The 21,321-nt window shown below is 37.8% G+C and overlaps 1 protein-coding gene across 5 annotated transcripts in view; it reads right to left on the bottom strand.

The window, feature by feature from the left end:
• The window catches only part of SEC31A (SEC31 homolog A, COPII coat complex component), a 93,873-nt gene that overhangs the window by 10,017 nt on the left and 62,535 nt on the right, over positions 1 to 21,321 (bottom strand). For 2 of the 5 annotated variants that reach the window (XM_081090670.1, XM_081090668.1), the window contains 5 exons: positions 20,010 to 20,155; positions 18,412 to 18,585; positions 12,742 to 12,915; positions 9,007 to 9,133; positions 6,183 to 6,521 (listed from right to left, as the gene is read on the bottom strand). In XM_081090670.1, coding sequence (XP_080946796.1) covers positions 6,183 to 6,521; positions 9,007 to 9,133; positions 12,742 to 12,915; positions 18,412 to 18,585; positions 20,010 to 20,155 — 960 coding nt within the window. Of the gene's footprint in view, positions 1 to 1,196; positions 1,236 to 6,182; positions 6,522 to 9,006; positions 9,134 to 9,833; positions 9,927 to 12,741; positions 12,916 to 18,411; positions 18,586 to 20,009; positions 20,156 to 21,321 lie in introns of all 5 variants that reach the window. The other 3 variants (XM_081090666.1, XM_081090667.1, XM_081090669.1) reach the window with 3 other exon arrangements.

Here is a 21,321-nt window from a genome sequence, read left to right as displayed (position 1 = left end):
AAATATCTGCGATAATAATTCTTCTAATGCCACCACACAAATTCCAAGCTGGCAGCAAATATAAAATTAAACTACTGTCAACTTTAGTAAATTTCCTCTTTTAAAAAAACACCTGTCACCTGGCTGATATGGCTCAGAGGTTCAGCATCGACCTATGAACCAGGAGGTCACAATTCAATTCCCGGTCAGGGCACATGCGTGGGCTGTGGGCTCAATTCCCAGTAGTGGCTGTGAAGGAGGCAGCCAATCAATGATGCTCTCTCATCACTGATGTTTCTATCTCTCTCCTTCTTCCTTCCTCTCTGAAGTCAATAAAAATATATTTTTTAAAAAACACACCTGTCAAAAAAACTGGTGACAGAAAAAGTGAAGAAGAAAAAAACAAAAACCAACACACCTGTCATCTCAAAGTGAGAAATGGATATAAGTAGAACTCATTAACTAACCTAATGCTAATATCTTTAAAGAAAAGAGGAATAAAACATACCAGAAATAAAACAGGGTAATTTCCAAATCATAATATAATCATGTTACATTTCATCCAGTTTTGTACATGTGTATATGTAAAGACAAAAATTACTCTTTTAATAAATTAAATATTCTTTCAGAATTTTATCTTTTTTTATTGATATTCTTGAAATTAAATCACAAAATTGCTTAGCAAACCGAAGAATCTGTGATTAATACACAATGCCACAGAAGTTTTTTTAAAAAGATCTTCTCCTACACAGCATGTATTCATCTGCCTTGATTTTAAAGACAGAATAAATTTTCTACAAGTTCACGAGAGACAGAATGCCAAATGAGCTTCAAAACTCTAGAGCTAATCACAAACTATTAAACCACATGCTACTATCTGCTTAGCAAATTCTTAAAGTTTTGGTCATACATAGGTTAATCATTCAAATCTCTCCCATCACCTTCTAATCTCAATCATATCTAAGACAATATTGGTATTGTCATTGTCTTTATGTCTATATAAAATATATGACTTTTATGATTTAAAGCTATTTGTGTCATCATGTTAATTCATTCAGTTCCAAGACCTAATTAATTAAGAAGCCAAATTTCAAAAATGATACTGATCAGATTTAGGATATCATCAGCTTTGAAGTTCACATGCATTATTGTGAATGTCTAATAATTCCATTCAATGATTCAGAGATTTCCAAAAATGTATTTTATAACCAATTCACCTTCCAACATATTTGCCTGGTCTTGCACAGACTGATTTTCTGTAGACAAAATGTAAAAGTCACTTAAACAGTATTATCAAAGACATTCTAAACTCTACTTTTCATTTTATAATTGTTTCTTCTCCCTCCATCGGCTCCCAGAAAGAACAAACTAACTTTATAAGGGAATAAAACTTACTTTTTAATTGAGTCATGTGAAATGTTAGTTTTTAGGTAAAACAAATTCATTTATGTCAGATTTAATCAACTCCTAAAAACAGCACATTTTTCTCTTACTATGCTGTCTCTTTAAAGAGAAAATTTTATTCCTTCTTATTTAAAATAAATTTCCCCTGTTTGCATCAATTATTTTTCTATGATTTGACCAATGAAGCTCAGAAATATTAATGGGGGGAGAGTTCTTCCTAACATATTATAATTAATGTCTATTAATTCCCCCCCAAATATATGCCTAACTGAATCCTCCTAACCTCAAATCATGAAATATATTAGGCATGTTTTATTCCAACCCAGATAATCCTTGTTCAAATATCTTACCAATTTAACAGTTTTGTCTCAGCTATAATTTTAACCTCTTTCAATCTTTTTGCTTTTATGTCTTCAAACTATTTAAATAAAACTTTTTAAAAACACAATTAAATTGACTTCTATGTTATAGAGACCTACTTTAATAGGTAAAGCAAGCTACATACAGAACATGAATAGCTATAGAAGACAGTATTATGGAGGTTCATTATGAATGTGCACGATGATACTTTTAGTCAATTTTTAAAAAATCAACACAGTATTATCTAATCTGGAACATGATTTTTTTTTTAATTTTAACATTGGTTTTTCTTTTTTAAAAATATATATTTTATTGATTTTTTTACAGAGAGGAAGGGAGAAGGATAGAGAGTTAGAAACATTGATGAGAGAGAAATATCAATCAGCTGCACACCCCCTACTGGGGATGTGCTTGCAACCAAGGTACATGCCCTTGACCAGAATCGAACCTGGGACCCTTCAGTCCACAGGTTGACACTCTATCCACTGAGCCAAACCGGTTAGGGCTGGAACACGCTTCTTTTATAAAACTGTAAAGAGGAGATAATCTTTATTCTTTCAAAAAACTACAGAATGGGGATAAATCTCTTTCATACTCTTTAAAACATGACTTTTCCCTGGATGGTTTTCTTTGCCTCTGATTCTGCCATGCTGCCCACATCTATTTTGTAGGACCACCTCCAGATTAGCCTCCCTCAAGTACCAATTCGACCATGCCTATGAGCAGTTCAAACTCCTTCACTAGAACTTTTCTTCTTACCATCTATATATATAATCTATATATGTAAAAGCCTAAGCAACCGTTCAACCAGTAGCTATGACGCGCACTGACCACCAGGGGACAGACGCTCAATGCACAGGCATGGAAACATGGAACAGACTGATGAATCTCAGAGGGAAGGGGGTCAGGGGGAGGGTGGGAAGAGATTAACCAAAGATCTTATATGCATACTAGAGGCCCAGTGCACGGATTTGTGCACCGGTGGGGTCCCTCGGCCTGGCCTGCAGGGATCAGGCCGAAACCGACAGTCCGACATCCCCTAAGGGGTCCCGGATTGCAACAGGGTGCAGGCCAGGCCGAGAGACCCCACCAGCGCACCAATCCATGCACCGGGCCTCTAGTATGAATATAAAAATTTTGCCTAGGCATTTAAGGCTTTCCAAAATTTGGCCCATGTACAAATTTTATGTCGCAACTTATAACAAAGCTATGTGCTGTACACTAGAAATACACTGTCTTTTTCTGCTTCCTTACCTCCATCTGGAATAATTGTGATTACAGACTGAACAGACACTCCTTAAGAATTTACTGAATAAGCCCTGGCCGGTGTGGCTCAGTTGGTTGGGCATCATCCCATGCACCAAAGGTTGCTGGTTCAATTCCCAGTCAGGGCACGTGCCCGGGTTGCTGGCTCGATCCCCAGTAAGGGCCATGCAGAAGGCAACTCATGGATAAGGTTTCTCTCTCATCATCAATGTTTCTATCCCCCGTTCCTTTCTCTCTAAAAAAATCAATTAAAAAATATATTTTAAAGAATTTACTGAATAAAAAAATAATTTACTGAATGAATTTTGTGATGACTGCAACATTAGTTTCTGTGAGTGTGGGCACATTACTTTGTGGTTCACTAATAGTCAGAGGGTTTGAAAATCCTAGTTTCTGTCAAGAATCATCCAATGGACAAGCAGAATTCCTAAATCCTATAGGGAACCATGATATGATTTAAGACACATTAGAACAAAGATAAAATTTCCAGTCATAATCACTTATATAACCTAAGCAAAACTTATAGGAAATCAAAAAATAAAATATGATAAAGCTGTAACTGTTAATTAAAATAGAGGGGACTATTAACATGCAAGAGGTAACAAAGCAGCTAGCTTGGTGCATGCTGAATACTGAAAAAGTTTGTTTGACTTCTTCTTCCTAAAAGTCACTCTGCTTCTCAGCCAGGTTAGAACATTCTGTTACTTTGTATATAAGCAAAGACTTTATCTCATAGCCAAATGCACGTTTACTTAAGAAGAAAAAGATACCCATGCAAATATTTAACTTAGATAATGAAGTAATAAATGCCTGAAACATGTTACAACATGGTTTTTCTAATTCCAACCCTCATAGCTATTTCTATCACATTAGGACTAGACTATGTAGTAAAAAAGAATGAACGTGGCTTTGAAGACTGAGAGACCTAGGTTTGTATCTCAACTTGGAGACTATTACAGTGAAACCATGAGACCATAATATAACTCCCAGAAAACTCAGATTTCCTCATGTCAATTTAAATAAGAAAATACTTGTTGCCCAGCTGGTATTGCTCAGTGGTTGAGCATTGACCCATGCACCAAGAGGTCGACGGATCAATTCCTAGTCAGGACACATGCCCAGGGTTGTGGGCTTGATCCCTAGTAGAAGGTATACAGGAGGCAGCCAATCAATGTTTCTCTCATCGGTGTTTCTCTCTCTCTCTCTCTCTCTCTCTCTCTGCCCCCCTTCTTCCACTCTCTAAAAATCAATAAAAACATATTAAAAAAAATACTTGTCAAGTGCTGGTATGTGTCCAATGTACATTTAATAAATGATAATTCACTTCCCTACTTCCCTGCACAACCATTTAAATGGGGATTTACTTGAACACATCTTTCACTCATGAACTCTACTTCACCGAAACAATGTTAATGCTGTCTTCACTCACCCAGGTTTTAAAGGTAAGTTTTAAACTCTATAACTGAATTAGCACTCTTCACTAAAATATCAACCTATTGAAGTATCTGTATTGAAAAGTCTAGATATTTTATTTGTGCAATAAAAGGTGCTACATATCGTGTGTGAGTGTATGTGTGTGATTTTTGGTGCTTTGGACTTTAATATTACATATCAAAGAAGAGAGCAGATGTGTGTATAATTCTGAATCCATAAGACTTTATTAGAAAAAAATATTTCCTTGTCCTGGCCGGTGTGGCTCAGTTGACTGGACCGTCATCCCATACACCAAAAGGTGGTGGGTCCGATTCCCAGTCAGGGCACATACCCAGGTTGTGGGTTTGATCCCTGGTTGAGGCACGTGCAGGAGGCAATTGATTGATGTTTTCTTTGTCATATATATGCTTCTCTCTGTTTATTTCCCTCTAAAAATCAACTTAAAATTTTTTAAAAAATTTTCTTAATAGATTCTATTTTTTTATAAATCCTTTCAGTAATTAAAGCTACTACTTAGCACATAAAAGGGGAAAAAAACATATACTGGACCCCCCAAGAGCAACTTTAGTATTAGGAACAAAGTAAGACTCACTCAGCTTTTTGCCCCTCTAGTATAAAACCATCTGTTATAAGCTGAAAGAGAAACTATTTCCAAAACCAAAATGCACAGGTTTTTGTATAGTCACAACAAATTTTGCTGTCCCTGTCTCTAAATGCTTTTAATGTATTAATGCATTCTATTTTCTTCATAAGCTGCTGACTAGGTACTATTGTTATTCTGAGGAAACTGAGGCTTAAAGAAGTTAAGTAACTTACTCAAGGTCACATAACTATAAAGTAGTGAAGCTGGAATACAAACCCAGGAAGTTTGATTTCAAAACCTGTATTCTTAACCACTATGTTAGTGTATCTTAATCTTGGGATTCATTGATCCCTTTTTATAGCACATGCTTTTGGGGCCCCTTTTACTATCCAAAAATGAAAATCAGATAATATAACCTATCCATAAAAAAATGAACATAATGCTCTAATTGTAACATGAGAGAAAATTAATTACGTGTATTTCACTATAAAAATCATTTAAAATCATAATTTTAATAGAAATTTTCAGGCATAGCTATATAACTAGACAAAAAAAAAAAAATGCACCTAGAGAGTTCTAAGATGTTTGAGAGGGTGGTATTGTCCTAATGGAGAACCAGTGCACTGCTATGCAACGACTTCCTCTGAGTTAGCATTTCTCTGTCACTTGTGTACTCTTACTCTTTTCCTCCCCTTTACAAATAAACATAATTATAAAATTTGTACAACCTCACTGACTCTGTACTGTTTAATCTCCATGAGTGAGTTTAAGGCACAAATAATTTTAAAAATTGAAAAATTCTCAATAAGAACATAGAGCAAGCATAGTTTTGCTCTAGTAAAAAAATTAGTATCCATTGAATATGATTCCAACCACCACTTATCTTGACAAATAATTTCTTACACTGACTCTGAATTCAATGTAAATTATATACTCTTACCCTTTTGAAACTCTAAAGCTTTCCTTATGCAGCAACTAAAGTTCATTATGGGAGAATATCACTTTTTGAAATAGTTTTAGAATTTGTTATAAAAGCTTAATTAACATCTCACATTGTCCAATATACAAACAGTTAGAAATAATTCCCCTCCATCCACCCCTGTGTTCATGAAAAAATAAAGGAGGGAGCCAAACCGAATCCCTTTCAAGCTCAGACCTGTTCTTTGGGACGCAGGCAGCTCACTGGCAGCAGGCAGTGTACCTGTTGTTCCAGGAGGTAGTGCATAAGCTGAAGATGGTGGAGCTCCTGGTCCGCCATGCTGGAAGGATGCTCCAGAGGAAGGGAGAGGGGGAAGAGAAGCAGTAGGACTGGAGGTAGGTGGAGAGACCTGGTGCTGTGCTGCATACAGCTGAGACTGCCCAGAATAGGAAGGAGCAGAAGGTATGTAAGGGGTGTTAGGATAAGCGTTTGAAGCAGAAGGAGCAGCAGGCTGCTGAGGTCGATACGTTGCTGACCCCCCTGTTCCGAAGGAATACTGCTGGACTGGTTGATAAGCTACACCAAGGAGAAGAAATAGAAATTTTCATTAGTCACAAGTTCATTCAGACAGCAACAGAAAACCAAAGTTATCTCATTCTATGAAAACTGTTTTTATCATTCTTCTTTTAACAAGTTATAACCAAACATGAACACTTATAATATGTTAGGTTGTGATAACTTAGATGTCCTAAATGTACTAAAAGTCATTGGATCCCATATCTGAAACCTGCCATTTGCAGATTGCTGTGGACTATGAAAACCTTTGAAACATCAGACCCAAGAACTGCAAGACAGACCCTTTTCTATACTAGACTTTCTAGGGGGATCATTTCATAAGATATAAAAATGTCTAATCACTATGCTGAAACTAATATTATATATCAACTGTAATTTATAAGTAAATTTAAAAAGCAAAATAAATTTTTAAAAAGACTAAACCCTTTACTGACACTTCCTGTTTCTATGAAAAGACTGCAGTGACACCTACTAGCCACCAGATGGAACCATGAAGGAATTACACATCCAAAGAGGAATTATATATCATTCTATATAATAAAAGGCTAATATGCAAATTGACCAAATGGCATGCACTGACCACCAGGGGGCAGATGCTCAATGCAGGAGCTGCTCCCTGGTGGTCAGTGCGCTCCCACAGGGGGAGTGCCGCTCAGCCAGAAGCCGGGCTCACAGCTGGCGAGTGCACTGGCAGTGGCGGGAGCCTCTCCCACCTCCGCAACAGAGCTAAGGATGTCCAACTGACAGCTTAGGTCTACTCCTCATGGGGAGTGGGCCTAAGCCATCAGTTGGACATCCCCCGAGGACTCCTGGACTGCGAGAGGGCACAGGCCGGGCTGAGGGACCCCCAAACCTCTGAGCGCACGAATTTCGTGCACTGGGCCTCTAGTTAACTATATAATATTTCATATACTGTACATAGTTTGTTAGTAATCAGGCAGCCAACTGATATTTTCATGCAGTGACCTGAATTCAGATAAGAGATCTTAATTTCAACACATTCTGTGTGACCAGGGGTAGGTGTGAACCTCTATAGAGTGAATCCAGTAGAACCATACCTGGTTCTCAAGACAGCACTTTCACACTGAGTGAAAAGTTATATCAAATTTGTATTCATGTTAAGAACATTCACTTTAGCACAGAATGTGCTCATTAAGAGTAGCTCTAGGTAATGGCCTCTTACTTTTGCCATAGTTATTTAATCACTAGAGGCCCAGTGCACAAATTCGTGCATGGGTGGGGTCCGATGGGTCCACCCTGATCGGGGCCAATCAGGCCAGCCGGGGGGGGGGGGGGGGGCCAAGGGCAGTTGGTGGGCCAGCCCCGCCCCCAGTCAGGGTGGGGGGACGATCAGGGGCAGGGCTGGCTGGAGGGGAGGGGCTGCAGGCAGTTGGCCGGCTGACCCTGCCCTCTGGTTGAACTTCCAGTCAAGGGGACAATTTGTGTATTAGCCTTTTATTATATAGGATAATTTTCCCCTTTCAGATTTTTATTTTCTGCTCATTTAAATTTTAAAATAGTTGTGATATATTACTTTCCAAGGGCAAATATTTCCTGCGGGGGAAACGCCATGGTGGATATATGTCATTATTATATATTTGTCAAAACTCACAGAAGGGCCATGGCCAGGTGGCTTGGTTGGTTGAAGCGTCATCCCATATACCAAAAGGCTGAGGGTCTGATTTCCAGTCAGGGTACATACCTAGGTTGTGGGTACGATCCCTAGTTGGGGCATATACAGGAGGCAACCAATCAATGTTTCTCTCTCACGCTGATGTTTCTCTTTCTCCTTTTCTCTCTCTAATAGTATCCTCAGATGAGGATCTAAAAAAAAAATGCACAGAAGGTACAACACCAAGAGTGAACCCTAAAATACAGACTTTGGATGATAAAGATGTGTCAGTGTAAGCTCAATGACTGTAACAGATGTACCACTGTGGTGCAGGATGTCAACAGTAAGGGAGGTTTCAGTGGTAGTGGGCAGGTGGTATGTTGGAACGTTCTGTACTTTCCATTCAATTTTGCTATAAACTTAAAATTGCTCTAAAAAAATAAAGCCTGTTTCTTAAAAACATAAAGTAAGTGAAAAACTATAACAAATGTCTCTTGGAACCATTTTTCCAAAAATGGTTTGTGTCATCTTGCCTGAAGGAAAAGAATATGTACCAAATAATTTCTAACAGTCTATTTTTTTAATATCAGATCATGGGATAAAAACTCTCTTTGACAGGTGTTAGTAGTAAAGGCTCAGGAATAGGAGCCAAGTGTTCTGAATGGACTGACACAGGAGCTATTTGCTAGCATGTTGATTTAGGATGCTTCCTAGGGAAAACCATGTTTCTCTATAGCAAGGACTTGAGCCCTACATACACTGGTTCTTTACTTGTTAAAATTGACTTGATCATGGCTTTGGAGCCTCAAAGTAAATAGTTACTATATTAGATAAGACATGCTACTGTAAAAGGACCCCAGGGTCACTACTTACGCTGTGGCTGTGGATAAGGTGGTACCTGGGTGTGCATATGACCCGGAGATGTGGAAAGCTGAGCTGCAGCAACATTTGGATTAACATTTCCATGCATTAAGAAACCTGGAGGTGGAGGATTTTCTCCCTAAAAAAATGAGAATATGGTAAAAGAAGGATTACATTTGGAACCAAGAATCTTATCCGATGGATTTATAATCTCTGAAATGGAATTCTATTAAAAAATACTTTATTGTCAAAGAAACACTGCATTTTGCACATTCTATCTTCTTCAGAGCACATTTTCTGAGCAACACATTCTGAGTAGTTTAGAGATCAGACAGGTTCAAAGTAATAATTGCAATGAATGATTACAGATGCTAAAAGCCTCATAAAATAGTGTCAGTGATATTTATGAGTCCCCAGGATTGTCCATTTCTACATATTCCATCCACTATTCCACACTTTGAAAATGTAAGTATAAATGCCACAAGGGAAGGTTGCTTCTCTTCAATTTCTGCAATGCTCAAAAAAAAAAAAAAAAAAAGGTAGAAAGAAAGAGAAAAGAAACATGAAAATCTTCAGTAAAATTAGATTTAAACCATTGTTAGAACATTGATTGATGTTTTTCTCACTCAAGGCAATTTAGGACTGCAAAGGAGGAGAGAGAGATAAGAAAATAAGCTAATTATGCTAAAACTGCTTCTTGCATCATAAAAGCATTCAAATGCAATAAGCAGGCGAAGAAACGGGAAAAGGGAAAATTGAGAAAGGGGGGTAGAGAATATTTAACTATATATATTTAGGTGAGCAGAATTCTGCTCTAAGAGGAATAATGAAGGATATACCTGTGTGTCAGAGAGAGAGGCAGCAGGTGGATGTCTGGGAAGGGCGGTAGGAGTTTTGTTACTCCAGGTAGTGACAGTAGGGGCAATTCTAACCTGAATTGAACAAAGAAACACCAATCACAGAAAATAAAAAAATGAAAATGTTAAAAGAAGAAAAAAAAAACCCCAACGGCATTAACAGCCATATGGAAAGCAAAACATCAAGAGCAGCAAGACAGCACATTAGTCAGGCAACTGCTTTCAAGCTGGGATTCCAAAAGAAAAACACATTCACATTAAAACAAGCCGAGGGAGGCAGTGGAAAAATCAACATGGAAAACTAAATCAAAGCACAAAGAACAATGCCATTCAAGTGTCAAGAATAAGAGGGGGAAAGCTAGGTCCTGTAAGTAGGAAAGGAAAGAAGACATTCTGAGAAAAAAGATAACTGAATAAAAAAATTATTTTGAAGCATTAAGAGTATTCATGCTACTATTATTAGTTCAGCTGTAAATTCCCTTTTCTAGATTTCATTAGAGCCGCAAAAACAAAATTAGTCCCATATGAGGCTTAGAATCATACAGAGAATATTAAAGAATGTTTGGTTTAAGCCCCACCCTTTACCATCGAGAAAATCAAAGCCCAGAGAAATGAAGCGGTTTGCTGAGGCCCATACAACTCACTGGTGAAGGAGTTACAACTGATTCCACGTCTCCTGATTCCAGGCTAATGTCTGCTTCACTATCCCATGTTGCTTACCCCAGAGTCCAGAGGTTTTCAATATTTTTTTAAGCCATCAAAATCTTTTGTGTAAGTAAATCTTTGGAGAAACTCCAACACATAAACAACTAATAGCAGAGATTTGCTAGTGGAAGTGGGAGTACAACTCCTAAGAATCTGGTCTTCCTTTCAGCCCTTTACTCCTGCCAGTAAACATTCCTTAAAACCATAAGCCACTGTCCTCATTCAGCATAGCATAAACTTTAATCAAGAAAATTACTGCTTAATTTATGGTTGAGTCTGTCTTTCTTTTCTTAAAGTATGAGACTGCTAAGTCAAAGTAAAACAAAAGTCTTGATGTTTTTGTGTTTTTCTAGAAAGACAGATAAGCCCAGGGACATAAAGAGTAAATACTCTCTTCTCCCCATGTACAGAATGCCTTACTACTTCAGTATCTGAGAGACAGTGTGGTCCAACTCATGGTGCTTAGAAGTTCTAGTCCCAAACTGCCAATTAATTAGCCACACAATAGTGAAAAATTCAAGCTCCGTCTTAACACTCTGGTTGGTTGCTTGACCCCGCCACCTCTCAGTTTTCCCAGCAATCACCTCATCTGCCCTACCTATGTCACAGACTTCCCAAGTCAGGCTTAATCTCCACAAAAGTGAAGAATTAAATCTGTTTTGTTTACCAATATACCTCTAACAGGTAGAATAAGGATAGGCGCTCACAGTAGGCTCTCAATAAATATTTGTCAAATGAATAAAAAACAAAACTGCTAAAACAGAGAGTACTCTAGTTGTTACCAAATGTAATCTATCTTGATTTATGTACACACCAAAAAAGTACAATAGACCAAAAAGCATGATTTGATTTTTTTTTAAATTTTTCATTTTACATTTACTTCGCTACAATGAAATGTAAGAAAGACCCTGCTGCTCAGCCAGTGTGGCTCAGTGGTTAAGCGCTGACCCATGAACCAGGAGATCACAGTTCGAAACCAGGTCAGGGCACATGCCTGGGTTTCGGGCTTAATCCCCAGTGGGGGGCATGCAGGAGGCAGCAGATTAATGATTCTCCCTCATCATTGATGTTTCGATCTCTCTCTCCCTCTCCTTTCCTCTCTGAAATCAATAAAATTATATTTTAAAAAAATAAAAAAAGAAAAGCTGTCAATTCTATTAGCAAATTGTTCTATTTTAAAATGGGCATAGTAGCCAAAACCGCTTTGGCTCAGTGGATAGAGCGTCGGCCTGCGGACTCAAGGGTCCCAGGTTCGATTCTGGTCAAGGGCATGTACCTGGGTTGCGGGCACATTCCCAGTAGGAGGTGTGCAGGAGGCAGCTGATCGATGTTTCTCTCTCATCGATGTTTCTAACTCTCTATCTCTCTCCCTTCCTCTCTGTAAAAAATCAATAAAATATATTTAAAAAAAAAATGGGCATAGTAAAAAAATTTATAAAATAAAATAGGCCAACTACCTGTTAACTTTGTTCAATCAAGACCATATATTATTTATGAAAATATACTTTTCCTTTAAGAACACTAAGGTTATCTGATGGTCTAGAAATAGAAGTCTCTACATGAAATAGTAAAAGACAATAAGGGACACATTTTATGCCACTGAACTTTTGGCAATTTTAATTAAATTAATTAATTAATACAAATATTTAATCATTTTCACACCCACTGTGAACTACAACTTCATAAACCCTTGGTCACTCACTTTTCTGTAATATCCAAGTTGTCCCCCAAAAAAGTGTGTATTCTCAATACTCCTTATCATGCTGATACAGAAGACACAGTAAACCTACACTAATGATTTAGGAAAGAATACTCAAAAAAGACTATTTTCTAAAATTAACCACAAAATTGTTGCCACCACTTTACTTACAGTTTGGTAAATGAATCAAATTGTAGAAGTTTCAAGAACAAACGTACATGTGTAAGGAAAGTTTGAGTGATGAAAAAATAAGAAATCTCCCTAGAGAGCTTAAGTGTGTATCTAAAATATAATCTATTGGACTAGATTAAAGGGCTAATTTTAAAAAAATATCTTAAAATAAATAAAAGAACACCTTAAATATTTGAAGAATATGTTGTCTATTTTTATCATAGCATACAAGGTCTCTTAACCCAGCAAGCTAAAACCACCAATTTGAACAGAAATACATAAATGTTCCTACGTCATCTGGACCATTTCACTCACATGGGGATAATATTGTTGAGTTGGAACTCTTGGAATCTGTGTGTGGTCAGCAATTGGTCCAGGCCTGCCCTTGGGCAGCTGCTGCCTCTCATAAGGTACTTGAGGTGATTCCTGTCCTGGTACAGGCTCTCCTTGTGCTCTACGAAGTCTGTCACGAAGCTGCACAATATTTGGCTATAAGAAGCAATGGAAAAAACAAGGCAAATTGTTAGAGTTCACCCCAATATATGACAGTATGTTGATTTTCTTAAAGTACAGTGGTCCTTGGTTCTCGACCTTGTTTGAGAAGCGATTTGTAGAAGTGAATTGTTCAAAAACTGAATCTTTTTTCCCCCATTAGAAGTAATGTAAATTGAATTCATCTGCTCCAGACCCCTACTTTGTTCTCACAATTTTTCTTTTTCACTTTGTTGCTATCACTAACCTTCTTAGGACCCAGGGTGACTTATTATAGGTATTTAATAATACTATGCAGCAACAGACCTCCTTGCAGGGCCATCTGATCCCCAATGCTGATCCCAAATATTGTCTGTCCTGTCCTTTTCAGCCTTTAACCTTGCCCCATGGCAGGAGGGGCGGAGCAGGCCAGCAGGCCAGGGCAGGGTGAAAGAGGGAGAGGGTCAGGGTTGAGGGGAAGGGACAAGCACAGAGTGACACGAGTGGGATAAAATTAAAAAAGGGAAAAAAAATCAGCAGCAAAAAAACACAAAAATATTCACAACACAATTTCCTGAGATGTTAACAATGCAAGTTTAGCAGTCAACTGACTCATACTCGCACATTCTCTCCTTTGTTTGTTCCTTGAGAAACTCGTGACTGATCACACAGGTATCAACATGAATGGGTTATAGAGTGGAGATCCAGTTTTGTTCAACAACCAAGACATTTTTTCCATGAATAACTTGGCTGAGAACCGAATTGCTATAGATGAGAGATGTTCAAGAACTGTGGTTTGACTATAAGCTTGATCATTCATGTATCTGCTCATACGCTGTGTATTTTACAACTAGAGACCCGGTGCACAAATTCGTGCATAGGTGGGGTCCCTCGACTTGGCTGGTGATGGGTGGGGGGGAAGGGCCACGGGAAGTTGGCTGGTGGCCCCCTGATCAGGGCCGATGGGGGGGCCGGCAGGGCCGGGCTGCAGGAGGTTAGCTGTGGGAGCTGCCCTGTGTTGAGCGTCTGTCCCCTGGTGGTCAGTGCATGTCATAGCAACTGGTCAACCGGTTGTTCCAGTCGTTCAGTCAAAATGGTCACTTAGGCTGTTATATATATAGATAGACCTTGCACATTAGGTTTTGACATCATTCTAATACTCAAGACTTGACACCAAAGGTCCATTATACATAGAGTAACTTGTAATGTAACTGACGCAGTGATTTGAATTATGCTGACCACATGATGGCATACAAGATCAATGTCACTTCTCATCACTACTCTTCTGTTGTTTTCTTATAGTTGAGTAATGCTCACAAATCACAAAAGTAGTTAAAAAAAATAACTTTGTTTCTTTGTAGGGAAAAAAGGCCCCAAAAGAGAATCAACTGCTAAAGATGGTGATGAAAGAAAATGATGCTCTAAGAAAGAGATAAAAGCTACTTTAAAAAGATGTTTTAAATAAGATGTCAAACTCAAAGAAATTATACAGATCTACAACTATGCAGATCTACAGTATGAGCTGACTATATACATGTTCTATATTAACGACAAAAAGGCAACGTTAAACTGTTTCAGCAAGAATTCATTTCAATACCTTTAAAATTATACATTTCTATAAGTTCATGTCATTTAGACATTTTAGGTATTCTTTATTGTCTTTTATGGAGGATAATTGTATACTATAACGATATCAAAAAAATCTCAATACAACCCTGGCCTGTTTGGCTCAGTGGATAGAGCGTCGGCCTGTGGACTGAAGAGTCCCGGGTTCAATTCTGGCCAAGGGCACATGTCCGGGTTGTGGGCTCCAGCCCCAGTATGGGGCATACAGGAAGCAGCCGATCAATGATTCTCTCTCATCATTGATGTTTCTGTCTCTCTCTCCCTATCCCTTCCTCTCTGAAATCAATAAAGAAATATATTTTTAAAAAAAATCTTGGGCCCTAACCGGTTTGGCTCAGTGGATAGAGCGTCGGCCTGCAGACGCAAGGGTCCCAGGTTCGATTCCAGTCAAGGGAATGTACGATGGCTGCGGGCACATCCCCAGTAGGAGGTGTGCAAGAGGCAGCTGATCGATGTTTCCCGCTCATCGATGTTTCTAACTCTCTATCCCTCTCCCTTCCTCTCTGTAAAAAATCAATAGAATATATTTAAAAAAAAAAAAATCTTGGGACATTTTCCCCAGAAAATACTAAGGGTCTACTAAGATACGTAGGAGAAAGAAACATCAAGATTACATTTATATAAAAAACATTCTTTAGAAGTCCAAAGAAAACCATAAAGAATAATGTATAGAAAATGTATGTGGTGCTCATTTCAGCAGCACATGTATTAAAATTGGAACGATACAGACATTAGCATGGCCCCCTGTGCAAGGATGACATGCAAATTGGTGAAACATTCCATATTAAAAAAAAAAAAAGAAAGAAAGAAAATGTATGTGGTTATAAACAGTACTGAAAATAAACCATTTAATTCTAAGGCTAGAAGATCTAAAGATCTTAGATTAAGTTAGTCTGAAAAGCATCTTATAACTCAATAATATAAAAATGAGACCTGCCCCAGCTGGTGTGGCTCAGTTGGTTGGAGCATTGGCCGTACACTGAGGGGTTGCAGGTTTGATTCCTGGTCAGAGCACATAGATAGGTTGTGGGTTCAATCCCTGGCCTGGTCAGGGCGCATGCAGGAGGCAACTAATCAATGTTTATGTGTCTTTCTCTTTCTCTCTCTCTCTTTCTCTCTCTCTCTCCCCCAACCCCCATCTCCCCCTTCTCCTCTAAATAATTTTTAAAAAATGAGACTATATTAAGTAAAAAGTCATATAAAACTATTAAGTCAAAGTTATCAAAGCCCTAGCTGGTTTTTCTCAGTGGTTAGAGCATCAGCCAGCAGACTGAAGGGTCCCAGGTTCAACTCCGGTCAGGGGCAAATGCCCAGGTTGTGGGCTCAATCCCCAGTACAGGGTGTGTAGGAGGCAGCCGATCAATGATTCTCTCTCATCACTGATGTTTCTCTCTCCCTCCCTCTCACTTCCTCTCTGAAATCAATTAAATATATATATATATAAAATAAATATATATATTAAAATATATATATTTTAAAAGTCATCATAAAGAATTAAGTTTCTAGTCTACCTAATATACTTATTAATAATTTAGAAAAGATAAATATCACATGATCTCACTCATTTGTGGAATATAATGAACAACATAAACTGATGAACAAAAATAGAGCCAGAGGGGAAAAATATTCTAGAATATAATAAAAATAATCCTGTTATTTTCAGATTTTTAATATTTCCTACCACTTTTGTGAGATCATACTATGTTAGTACAGTTTTGGTAATATTATTATACTTAAAATCCTTTTATTATTGAAATATTAATGTATATTGAATGTAACATTATCATATGTAAAATCTTTCTTGAATAATTGGTGTTTATTGCATGTAATATCATATGTAAAATCTTTATCTTGAGATATTAATGTTTATTGCATGTAACATTATATTTAAAATCATTTTTCTTAAAATAAAAAAACTAAATAATTTAGAAAAATATGAGCTGTCTCCTACATGTAAGTGTATATAAAACCAACTGCAGAATCATACCACCATAATCCTAGAACACAGATGTGTGTGTGTTTTTTTTAAATATATTTTATTGATATTTTTACAGAGAGGAAGGGAGAGAGATAGTTAGAAACATCGATGAGAGAGAAACATCAACCAGCTGCCTCCTGCACATCTCCTACTGGGGATGTGCCCGCAACCCAGGTACATGCCCTTGACCGGAATCGAACCTGGGACCCTTGAGTCTGCAGGCCGACGCTCTATCCACTGAGCCAAACCGGTTTCGGCCACAGATGTGTTTTTACTCAATGAAATTTATTGGTAATTCCCTAACACAGACAAAATACTAAAAACAATTTTAACTAAAAAAATCCATAAAAACAGAATAAAGTTTACAATAAAAAGGTGGGGGAGGTTGGGAAGAGATAAACCAAAGAACTTGTATGCATATATGCATAACCCATGGACACAGACATTAGGGTGGTGAAGGCCTGGGGTGGGCTAAAAGGTGTCAATGGGGCAGGGGAGAGGACATATGTTATACTTTCAACAATAAAGATTTAAAAAATTAAATTAAAAACCATAGACTCATTCATACACAGGAAAAAAAAATACAGTATAGAGAACAAATATCTGCAAAGCTCAAAAATAAGCTGCAGACACACAGTGTAGTTATAAAAACTTTCCTCAGCCCAGCTGGTGTAGCTCTATGGTTAAACATCAACCTATGAAACAAGAGGTCATGGTTCGATTCCTGGTCGGGGCACATGTCTGGGTTGCAGGTTCGATCCCCAGTAGGGGGCATGCAGGAGGCAGCCAATCAATGATTCCTTCTTATCACTGATGTTTCTATATCTCTCTTCCTCTCCCTTCTTCTCTGAAATAATAAAAATATATTTTTCTAAATGTTTATAAAAAACAAAATACTTTCCTCAAACCCTATCCTTACTCCCACCCATGCCCCATTATGGGTTTTAGGTTTCCCTCTTCTGTGCTCCCACAGCACTACCTCTACCACAGCACTCTGCACTTTTGGAATTTCATGTTCATTTGTCCACAGTCATTTTGAGTTTGGAAACTCCCCCAGGAAAATGATCTTGGCACTCTTGCTCATCACTGTATACTCACTTACTTATTGAATTGAATTAAACCAATATAATGAAAAGCCTGAGTGTTATTGCACACCAAATAAGGAAATTAAATTAGGAATGTAATGTAGTTCTCCTGCCTTGAATACTTAAAAACATACTCACTCACACATGGTATCAGACTGAAATGGTAAATCGAATGAACTTCATCATTAATATCTGGGATGGACCTTGTGGGAATTTTTAAGTTACAGCCCACTAGTCTGATAAAAGTATTAACATTTATAGCTTTTCAACATGGAAAATTCCTACAAAGAAACTTGTGGACAGAATTAGCATTTGACTTAAGAAACAAAAAGTTGGTCCTTTTCCCATTTCTCTTCCTCAAATACTATGCCCCTTTGTATCATACTACAAGAGCATCCTATCTCTCTGACACAGCTTGGGTACACCTAAAGTGATCCTTGAAAAACTGACAGTCCTAGCTGGTTTGGCTCGGTGGATAGAGTGTTGACCTGTGGACTGAAGAGTCCCAGGTTCAATTCCAATCAAAAGCACATGCCCGGGTTGTGGGCTCGATCCCCAGTGTGGGGCGTGCAGGAGGCAGCTGATCAGTGGTTCTCTCTCATCATTGATGTTTCTCTCTCTCTCTCCCTCTCCCTTTCTCTCTGAAATCAATAAAAATATATTTAAAAAGAAACAAAACTGTCAGACATAACATTCACCTACAGTCATGTGACAAAAATTCAACCCTTACAAACATTCCACCTACTAGTGTATTTATGTTTAATACTGAGCATTATTCTATGGGACTCATCATACTCACACATTAGAAGGAGAAAAATGAATTACCTGGTTGGTGCTTTCAGGAAGAAATGCCAAGGCTGCGGCAATACTGCCCTGGGCTGCCAACAAATTGGCATATTGACTCATCTTCTCAGCCAAAAGAACTCCTACAGTATTAGTGTCCATGGCTTGTGTGAGTTGTACAGCTTTCCGGAGGATGACAACTTTCTCAATCAGATCCTAAATGAGAAAAAGAAAGGAGAGTAAAGGAGAAAGACGACGATTCCAAGATGTGTATGAGAAGAAACAGGAAAAGAGTTACTAAGATTTCCAAAACCTACTAAAAGTACAGTACCTATCACCATCTCTCTTAAAAAGGTCTGGAATAGCTGACCACCGTTTAGGTAACTGAAAAAGTAAGGAGGAAGAAGCTCTCTTACTCATGAATAGGGCATAGGTTACCACCTTCTCCTAAACTTCCTTAAACTGCCAGATACTTATAAGCTAAAATAGGCAAATATCCAAAGCGAAACTGAGAAGCAGATGTCCGAAGGCAGAAACTTGGATTCCAGCGGGTATAAGAGAAACTATGAGTGAACACTTCACATTATCAGTATTATAAAAACAGTACTACTATGAGGTGACCTTCAAATGCGCTTACTATTTTAACCCAAAATTTCTCATGTTGTTCTTCGATAACAATGTTTTAAAAAATGGGAGCCAGCCCTAACCGGTTTGGCTCAGTGGACAGAGCGTCGGCCTGCGGACTGAAGGGTCCCAGGTTCGATTCCGGTCAAGGGCATGTAACTTGGCAGCTGATCAATGGTTCTCTCTCATTGATGTTTCTAACTCTCTATCCCTCTCCCTTCCTCTCTGTAAAAAATCAATAAAATATATATATTAAAAAAAATGGAAGCCATACTTCAGGTATAAAGCACAAGAATATCCTACCTATCTGCCCTTCATAAATCCAGAAGTGTGTTCTCTCTCAGAAGCAATAGGAAACCTTGATTTCCTACCAGATTTTCAGTTTCAACAGAGTGATCTTTAAAGCAACAACCCTACTGAAAAACATCTTTCCAGAAAGAAAAAAAAAATTAGACTGAAATACCAAGAGACTCTGCTGATTAAATGTTTAGGGGAAAAAACTGAAATATATAATTAGTCAGTGCCTGAGAATAATTTTTTACTTTCTCGCTTGTCCATGTATTAATGCTACATAGGATTACACTGACCTCTTACTTCCATTTCCCATTAACCATGAAGATTCTCTATTGGTATTGGTGATACCTCCCATTTGTTACCCCACATTGCTTCTTTCTTTGCCCAAAGCAGACAGTGTCATTAGAGGTAGAGAGAGGAGCATGAGGAAAAGAAGTAAAGCAAGGGCTGTTTTCATGCTTTAGCTACCTAGTTCCCCCAATAAGCCACCTTTAACAACCTTGACCTCACAAACAGTTGCAACCCCATTTAACTTATCCCATCATCTCAAACTTTGCCCCACTAAATACAACAATAAATACACATAATTATCCAGAAAAAGAACTGAAATGTAAATAAGTAAGGGTAAAAGCAATGAACTTCTGGAACAAATCAATTTCTAAACTATAAGTAGGGTGAAAGACAACTGAAAAGGAAGCATCCTTTGTTTCAAAGATACTAACCTGAAGGGACAAAGGATTGTTTCCATCCTGAGCTTTAGTCCAACATGCAACTAATTTCTCTACATTCCCTGCACAAATATAGCAGAGACATGCCTGAGTCTGCAGGAGGCTATCACCTTCACTTTCAAGCCTGGTTCCCAAAAGATCTATAGATCAAGAGGAAAACAAAATAAGATTATACTCAAGGAAATCTGTATATGAGATCATGAGCAGCCCAGTATCATTTCCAGAACTAAGGATTAAACTTCACAGCCAGTAAGTAGTAGGTAGAAACAAAATCACTCTGTTATATAAATGCTCAGTAAATATTTGTCAAAGGAATGAGAAAGTGTGACAAACTCTATATAATGAACAACTTCATAAGATTCTATGCCTACCTATTGAATGGATTTACATCAGAAAAAAATAAATGAAAACAATATTTGTACAAAAAAATTCCAATAAGCATTTAACTCCATTTTATCACATCAGATGCTTTTTTAAGCAGTCAAAAATATGGCATATTTTAAATAATGACAACTATGATTACTATAAATTATTTGTATTAATAAAATTAATCTCTTATAATTTTCACAGTCTTATAATACTTTCAAGGTAGCAAAGTGCTGTTCCTTCTTATACTAAGCAGCCTGAAATTTCTGTTCTTATAAATAATAAATATTATTCCTTAGCCACCAGTTTAGTCATGGTGTTCAATAGTAATTTCTACTCAAATGTTATAATTATTAATTTTACTAAGCTAACATTAAGAGCTGATTATATGCCATTTAACATATGAATAGACTAATGCTGAAAAAGTAATTTTGACTAGTTTGTACAACTAGTAAGTAGCAGAGGCAAGATTCCAAGACTGGTCTGTCAGAAACCAAAATCATTAAACAATATTATTAAAAACAATGACTAGGCCCAGCCAGTGTGGCTCAGTGATTGAGTGCCCATCTATAAAGCAGAAGGTCAGGGTTCAATTCCTCATCAGGGCACATGCCCGGGTTGCAAGCTCATGCAATCCCAGTGTCGGAGGCAGTCAATCAATGAGTCTCTCTCATCATTGATGTTTCTATCTCTCTCTCTCTCCCTTCCCCTTGGAAATCAATAATAATAATGACTAGCGCCCAACTGGTGTGGCTCAGTGGCTGAGCGTCGACCTAAGAACCAGGAAGTCACAGTTTGATTTCTGGTCAGGGCACATGCCCAGGTTGGGAGCTCGATCCCCATAATTCCGGAAGAAACATTCAAATAAGAACTCCTTTTTCTTTTTTTTAAATATATTTTTATTGATTTTAGAGAGAGGAAGGGAGAAGAAGAGATAGAA

The sequence above is a fragment of the Myotis nattereri genome, assembly GCF_964212035.1.
Source record: "Myotis nattereri genome assembly, chromosome: 1".
Lineage (NCBI taxonomy): Eukaryota > Metazoa > Chordata > Mammalia > Chiroptera > Vespertilionidae > Myotis > Myotis nattereri.
The sequence above is the reverse complement of the archived record's forward strand: the minus strand, read 5'-3'. Positions and strand labels throughout refer to the sequence as shown.